Here is a 7,688-nt window from a genome sequence, read left to right as displayed (position 1 = left end):
CGATTCAGTTAGGAAAGTGAGGGTTTTAAATTGAATTGAGATTGAGATTTACTCATATAGCATGTGAATTCCAGTGAATCTACTCAAATAGCGATTCACTGGGTGAATCTACTCGATTCAGTTAGGAAAGTGAGGGTTTTAAAACTGAATCGAGTCGATTCACCCAGTGAATCGCGATTCACTCAACTAAATCGAGAAGATTCACCCAGTGAATCTCGATCCACTCATTTGAATCGAGTAGATTCAACTTAAGATAATGGCCAAACAGTTATTCCAGATTAAATACATACAATCCACAATAAGTATGATTATTTTATTGTATGTTACATAAAAAATTGGATTATATCTCCCAATCTCTGCTGAAATCGAAATTATGACAAATCTATTCTTATATAGTACTCAATAACTGTAAACTTCAACATTGAAAATTATGACAAATCTAGAAATAACAGATAGTGACAATGTACTCAATAACTTTAAACTTCAACATTGTAAATTATGGTGATTACAGATTATCATTTTCTTTGAGATCATCTTGTGGTCTTCCTCTTCTCTTTTTTGATATTTCCAGTCTCAGCATGGTGCTGTTGGGCTTTGCTAATTACTTCTTTGGCCAATTCATTTGGTGGTTCAGTAAGAATTTGGCAACAGTATATAGACCTCAGTCTATGTAGCTGATTTTTTAATCGCTCCTGTCGATATGAACAACAGTTAAGTAAGAAGACTAACTGTAAATTATCAACACATTTTTAGTTTAACACTTACACCCTCTCTATGAAAACCAGAGCTCCAATTTGCTGTACCACCGCCCATGTAGGTCTCCATATGTCTCATGACAAAAATACCACAATCATATGTATTTTTGGTCGTTCTCCACTCCATCTCAAGTCTGTCAGGCGTTAATGTAATTATTTCACTCGCCTTGTGATGTTTCTTGTCTGCCAAATATCTCACAAAATTCTGGTGCTGTTTAATCAAAAGTAATCAGTGTCACATAACAAATCCAAATTATTATAGAATAATGTTTAATGTAATATACAAATTGTTTTGGTTGTTTATATGGAAACAGTATCCATTGCAGTGAATCACGATTCATTGGATCTAACTCGATAGGATTTAATAGAGTTAGTTCAACTGTTCTAACTCTACTGAATCTTGATTTCTCGTACGCTAGTTAATCAGGATTCACTATAGTGATTCAGGATTCACTAAATTGGATCTGGATTCACTTTAGTGAATCTGGATTCACTATAGTGAATCTGGATTCACAATAGTGAATCTGGATTCACTAAAGTGAATCTGGATTCACAGTAGTGAATCTGGATTCACAGTAGTGAATCTGGATTCACAGTAGTGAATCTGGATTCACAGTAGTGAATCTGGATTCACAGTAGTGAATCTGGATTCACAGTAGTGAATCTGGATTCACAGTAGTGAATCTGGATTCACAGTAGTGAATCTGGATTCACAGTAGTGAATCTGGATTCACAGTAGTGAATCTGGATTCACAGTAGTGAATCTGGATTCACAGTAGTGAATCTGGATTCACAGTAGTGAATCTGGATTCACAGTAGTGAATCTGGATTCACAGTAGTGAATCGGGATTCACAGTAGTGAATCGGGATCCACAGTAGTGAATCGGGATTCACTGGAGTGAATCTGGATTCACAGTAGTGAATCTGCATTCACTAGAGTGAATCTGCTTTCACTGGAGTGAATCTGCTTTCACTATAGTGAATCCCGCTTCAATTTAGTAAATGCAGATTCATGTATTACTGTATTCCGCCAGTAAATGTTTAAAGTACATACAAAAGGTGGGAAAACATACTAAACCCTCAGGACGATCTTGGTATTTTTCCTTGTAGTCTGGGCAGTTTTTGCTATTGTCAATCAGCTCCATACTTGGATTCTTTAGCCCATAGCACACAATGTAGAAATGCTCAAACGCATTTATGGGGAAGAAGACCTAATGGTTGTGGAATTTAATCAGAGATTTAACAGATATAGTTAAAATTGGGCTAAAGAAGAAAAATATTATCTTCGAATCTTTACCATATCAATCTCATTAAACTTCATATGTGGATACAGAGCAAGTTGCTCATCCATCCGGGAAGCAAAACGACTGTATCTCAATTCATCATTGGCCTCATCTGTGTGATGAATGTTGCAAAACTGTACAACATAAAACTTGTTAAATAAGATGTAACTGAATTGTTATTTTAAAAAGAATAAAGGAAGATACTTACGGTTGTCTCAACATTGCAGAAGAATCTAAGAGGAGAATTTTCCGACTTCATTTTTTCTCTGTTGTTCAAAATATTGGACCAAATGCTGATTAAATTTGCCTCAATGTCCTCATCAGGAAGGAAAGTCTTGAAAGCCAGTAAGAAACATTCAATTTGTCTCCACTTAAAAACCACTTCACTGAAAAAACAGTAACAATATTCAATTTAATAAAGGGAGTAAATACTAAAAACAGTGAGTCTGACACATAAAAATAAAATAGATTCATAAGATTTAAGAACTCACAAATCCTCTTCTTCATCAGAATCATCAGCTGAATGCCTTGCTTTTTCTCTATGTACCCAATTCCATATGATGCTTTCCAGCTGACTTTGCCTAGCAGTAATCTGAGATACCCTCTGCACCCATGGTGACCGAAGAGACGTTGCAGGCTTCACCATCCTCTTTTCTTTCCTCCTTCCCGCATCTCCCTTATTTTCGGTCACCTCAACTTTCTTATGTTTACATTCATCTACTGCAGCAGCATCTTCAACTTGTTTATCAGTTCTTTTTACAGGGTCATCAGTGACTTCAGATTCAACTTGTTTAGCAACCTGAACAATATCTACCATTTCCACTGTCTCATTCTCAGTATCCTGTGTTAGGCCAAGAGAAAAACTAGGTTCTTCAGTCTGTGGGGTACCACATTCGCTGAGCTTCCGCTTCACTGGTCTTTCATCCTTTTTCTTGCTAACAGTCTCTATAATCTTATCAACTTCTTGAATAAAATTTGGGGAGACTTGGGTTTGTGGTATCTCAGCTGATGTTGGATCAACAGCAGGGGAAGCATGCATATCTCTACTCACATTTGTGTTCATGTTAGGTGTATCATCAACAATGTTTCTCTCAGCTGTTTCATCGTTACAGGTACTTACACGATGTCCACACCCCTGCACAAGAACATTTGAAACTCTTTGTTGAATTTGCAAGAGCTCATTATCATTGGGGAACAGCTTTCTCATTGTCTCACACTCAGCATCATATCTTTCTTTTGCAGATTCCAACTCTGCAGCTCTCCGTTGAACCCTATCAATACAATCCTGTAGTTTGAAAATCACAGACATTGGTCACCATAAATTATTAACATGGTTTGAGACAAGTTTGAATAGATTGAGATTACAATCAATGTATTTGTATCATGATTCAAATTGACTGAATCCATAGTCGACTAAAATAGTTTCAGTTTGACTATGGTGAATCGAGATTCAGTCGTAGTGAATCGCGATTCAGTCGTAGTGAATCGCGATTCACTACAGTAAATTGATATTGAATTTCATTCAATCGACATTCACTCCTACTGAATCGCGATTCACTACAATAAATTGAAATTAAGTTTAAGTGAATAGAGATTCACTCCTACTGTATTGTGATTAAATTGAATAAACAATTTTAGTCGAGTCGATTATCGAGATTCAGTCGTAGTGAATCGCGATTCACTACAGTAAATTGATTTTGAATTTCATTCAATCGACATTCACTCCTACTGAATCGCGACACCAATAAATTGAAATTCAGTTTAAGTGAATAGAGATTCACTCCTACTGTATTTGAGATTAAATTGAATAAACAAAGACTTGCAACTTAATTGGCTAACCTTTCTAATTGTATCAACACTTTTAGGTGAGTTTCCAGTAGGAAGAGATGAAGGTGCAAGTTCAACCCTCTCTGTAATTGCACCTTTGCCAAATGAATTTGTACTAATTTCCTCTGACTGTCTTTCCTTCAAGGCCCAGTCAGTCCAGCCTATAAAAGTAGGGGTTGTTCTCTCAACCAATCTTCTCCCTTTGAACAGAACCCGATCGGCATAGAACAGCTAGAAAGACGGAGATAAGAAATTAAGCATACCAATTAGTAATTATCAAGTAAAACTACTTTAACTACAGTAATGTAAAAATAAATCAATATTATAAAATTGACTTACAATCAAGAATACAAGAGGACCAGTGTAGAATTGTTTTGTCGGGTCAACCTTCCACTTGTGTTGGCTTTCTATCATAGAGTCAATCAAAAAAGAACACCAATTGTATGAACAGCACTGATCAACATTTTCACCAAGTACTAGAATCCGTTGGTTGACATACGGATTGCTAAACGACTGGATCATGATGTTGTGAACGAGAACCAAGAAATTCAGTTTGAAAAAAAGGTTAACATCAGAAGTCTGCTTCAGTTTGTCAGCCACAGCCCCTGGAGTAATTTTCCAACCATATCTGTCTTTGAATTGATCCCTCCAAGCATCTACCAATGATGACTTCCCAGTACTGGAGTCTGGTATAACCTTCATGCCAAGAGGTAATCCCATAACTTGATGTACATCTTCCTCTGTGATACTTATTGATCCTCTGGGAAGATTAAGCGCAACGGATTCACTGTCAAACGATTGCAGAATCTGGTACCCCAACATATGAGGCAGTTCCTTTAATCCAAAATTTAAAAGACCTCCAAAACCAGCTAGTCTAACCCATTCTTTCTGTGAGTCAGAGAGTGTCAAAACCATATCAGAGAATATCTTTGGAGAGACACGTATCCTAGTCAACTCCTTAGGTTCAGCTCTCACATTTTTTTTTAAACAAATTCTACAGTGAGAAAAAAAAACATAATTAGATCGAATTATCCATCAGTTAATACCAAAAAAAAATAAAGATGTTTAGTACACCAACCTTTTTCATCTTCTTCCTTTCTTTTGTGGTTTGTTCATTTTCTTCATCCCTCCTACGCTTTGAGGTTTCCTCGCCGGCAGGATTATTTGGTGGTTCGACGTAGTCATCGTCACTGTTGTAGCTCACATATTTTCTTTTCACAACCTTCTTCAGTAAGAAATATAATATAATTAGATGAAATTATCCATCATTGAATACACAAATAAATTTAAAGATATTTATTACAGCAATATGTTTACTTTAGTGAATCTTGATTCAATGAAGTGAATCAACATTCACTTAAGTGAATCGAGATGTTTAGTACACCAACCCTTTTCTTCTTCATCCTTAATGTGGTCTGTTCATTTTCTTCATCCCTTGTACGCATTGATGTTTCCTCACCGGCAGGATTATTTGGTGGGTTGATGAAGTCATCGTCTACAATCCCAACACCTGCTTTTTGTTTGTGCTTTGATCTAGATCGTAGACCTGCTAAACAGATGACAATTGATTTTTTACTGAGCCCAGTCTTTGAATAATGCATGGTGTCAACTGAATCGCGATTCACTCAACTGAATCGTGTATATTCATCCAACTGAATCGAGTATATATGATTGAGCTTGTATTGTGTGAATCGCGATTTAAAGTACCAATACAAAGAAATACAGTAAAAATTTAAAACCCTCACTTTCCTAACTGAATCGAGTAGATTCACACAATGAATCGTGATTTACAAAACTGAATCGAGTCGATTCACCCAGTGAATCGCGATTCACTCAACTGAATCGTGTAGATTCACCCAGTGAATCTCGATCCACTCAACTGAATCGTGATTTACAAAACTGAATCGTGATTTACAAAACTGAATCGAGTTGATTTACCCAGTGAATCGCGATTCACTCAACTGAATCGAATAGATTCAACTATTGAATCTCAATCCACTCAACTGAATCGAGTAGATTCAACTAGAGTGCATATTGCATAATCCAGACCACCAATATTTACCACTATCCATTTAGAACAAATGAAAACATCTTACAATATAAAAAAAACTTGACTTATTCTAACAAGATCAAAGAAAATGAAAAAAATTTAAAACCCTAAAATAGAACATGCATCGATAACATTTATTCATGTCGAAAAGTATTCAACAACATGCAAGTTAATTATGTCGAAATTCCGAACCTTTACTCACTGAATCTATGAAAAATATTCAAACTTTGATAAAAAATATAAATTTTTAATACAAGGGTTTGAAATGTTTTACCCCTTCTTGAAGACGAGGGTTTTGGAGTGTCGGAGTTGCTTTTCTTCATCTCTATCGTCGAAGTCTTGCTTTTCGTCTTCGTTCTTGTTGTAATGAGATGTTCGAAGAAACCTAAGTGTGGAGAAATCGACGGAATGTGAAGAGTTTAGTTGTTCGCGTAGAGAGAAGATGAAACTGTATTCAAAATAGTAGAACTGAATCGATTTTTCGCGGAAAAAAGTGTCCGCCGTATATATATATATATGATATAATATGATAAATTAAATTATTAAGTTTTCTATTAGGTACCTCAGTTTTTATAAATTGTTTCAAATTAATCTATCCACACGAGAATGGCATATTAACAGTAGAGATCGGGGTACCTAACAGCAATGTCAATGATTTGAGGGTCTTATTCCAAATTAATCGCTCATTTTCCTCGCATGTCGTCTCTTTTGGACTCCATCCGAATCCACACTAAAAAACCTAACCCTGTGCCCCCCCTTTTAACCCCCGCTCGCTCGCTCGCTCTCTCTCTCTCTAAACCCCCTCCCTCTCTCTTTCTCTCCCTAGATTCTTTATTTATTCTCACTCTCAGTACTAAGAAGAGGAAGCAGCAACAAGAGAGAAGCCCTAGTCTTCGTACAAAGGTATGCTTCGAACCACTTCTAGGGTTTCTAAGGTTTCTAGGGTTTTGGAGAAATTTGTTCTTTTTGGGGGAAAATGAGACCCATGAGATCAAATGATCTGTTGTTGACAGTCTAGTGCGAAAAATCTACTCTTTGAGCGGAAACTGTGGTTTTTATTGCTTAAGGGGGAGATTTTTATGCCCAAATGTGGGAACTTAGAAACCCTAATGTAGGAACTTTATTATTCAGTCAGTGTTTGGTGCATTTTGTTTTGAAGGGAATAAGGTAAAACCCTAAATTTAGGTTCTTGGACAAAGTTTTCTGAAAAATAGTCGTTAGAGGACTTATTTTATTTTATTTTTAAACCGCACTTTCGCACGGAAAATATGGCATATTTGCTTGCAGTCAGCATTTTCCATAAATATTTACATCCGTATACTGAATTCTCTTTGTTTTATTTATCTATTTCTTGTTAATAACTGTAGATACTGAGACGCATGGAACGCATCCTTGGCCTAGAAAATCAATATTAAGTTCTGTCATCTGCAATTTATGTTCTCCATTTCAGATTCCTTTTATATTTCCTCTATTTTACGAGTTGAATGTTCTACCATTCACTATATTGGCAATCTTCTTTGTCAAATTAGCAACCGCCCTACAATTAAATTTTTTATCTTAATTCCTATTAATTGAAATGGTGCTGTCAATCACTCTCTATTTCACATGTTCAAATCATCCAAAATTATTTCCCTAACTTTATCCTTGACTTAAGCTTTTTTAGCTTCTGGACATATCATCACATATCCTTTTCCTTAACATGATGTTTCCAATCCTACCATGTTACTTCTAAAAATTGAAACTTCACTTGGTGGATTATGTATGAATTATTTT

General features: G+C 35.9%; 2 protein-coding genes across 2 annotated transcripts in view; one reads left to right on the top strand and one right to left on the bottom strand.

Annotated features, from left to right (window-relative positions):
- On the bottom strand, positions 1,666 to 6,309 carry LOC109846219. The gene is made up of 10 exons (XM_020415444.1): positions 6,190 to 6,309; positions 5,254 to 5,411; positions 4,944 to 5,090; positions 4,205 to 4,753; positions 3,878 to 4,096; positions 2,530 to 3,323; positions 2,247 to 2,424; positions 2,053 to 2,172; positions 1,829 to 1,966; positions 1,666 to 1,719 (listed from the first exon to the last, which is right to left on the bottom strand). Exons 1-10 carry the CDS (start codon positions 6,236 to 6,238, stop codon positions 1,666 to 1,668), a joined length of 2,406 nt encoding a protein of 801 aa, XP_020271033.1. The 5' UTR covers positions 6,239 to 6,309.
- The window catches only part of LOC109844258 (KH domain-containing protein HEN4-like), a 12,121-nt gene continuing 11,085 nt past the window's right edge, over positions 6,653 to 7,688 (top strand). Inside the window, exon 1 of the mRNA XM_020413228.1 lies at positions 6,653 to 6,818. The gene's annotated coding sequence lies outside the window, so the exon portion shown is untranslated. The remainder of the gene's footprint in view (positions 6,819 to 7,688) is intronic.

The sequence above is a fragment of the Asparagus officinalis genome, chromosome 6, assembly GCF_001876935.1.
Source record: "Asparagus officinalis chromosome 6, Aspof.V1, whole genome shotgun sequence".
In the NCBI taxonomy this organism is placed as follows: domain Eukaryota; kingdom Viridiplantae; phylum Streptophyta; class Magnoliopsida; order Asparagales; family Asparagaceae; genus Asparagus; species Asparagus officinalis.
The sequence above is the reverse complement of the archived record's forward strand: the minus strand, read 5'-3'. Positions and strand labels throughout refer to the sequence as shown.

What these genes read in the sequence shown, in the direction of transcription:
- LOC109846219 (XM_020415444.1), bottom strand. Translation starts at nt 6,238, where the DNA reads ATGAAGAAAAGCAACTCCGACACTCCAAAACCCTCGTCTTCAAGAAGG. An exon ending in GTCCTCTTGTATTCTTGATT is followed by an intron (nt 4,097 to 4,204) that starts GTAAGTCAATTT and finishes CCGTCTTTCTAG; the next exon opens with CTGTTCTATGCCGATCGGGT. An exon ending in AGTTTAATGAGATTGATATG is followed by an intron (nt 1,967 to 2,052) that starts GTAAAGATTCGA and finishes CACAACCATTAG; the next exon opens with GTCTTCTTCCCCATAAATGC.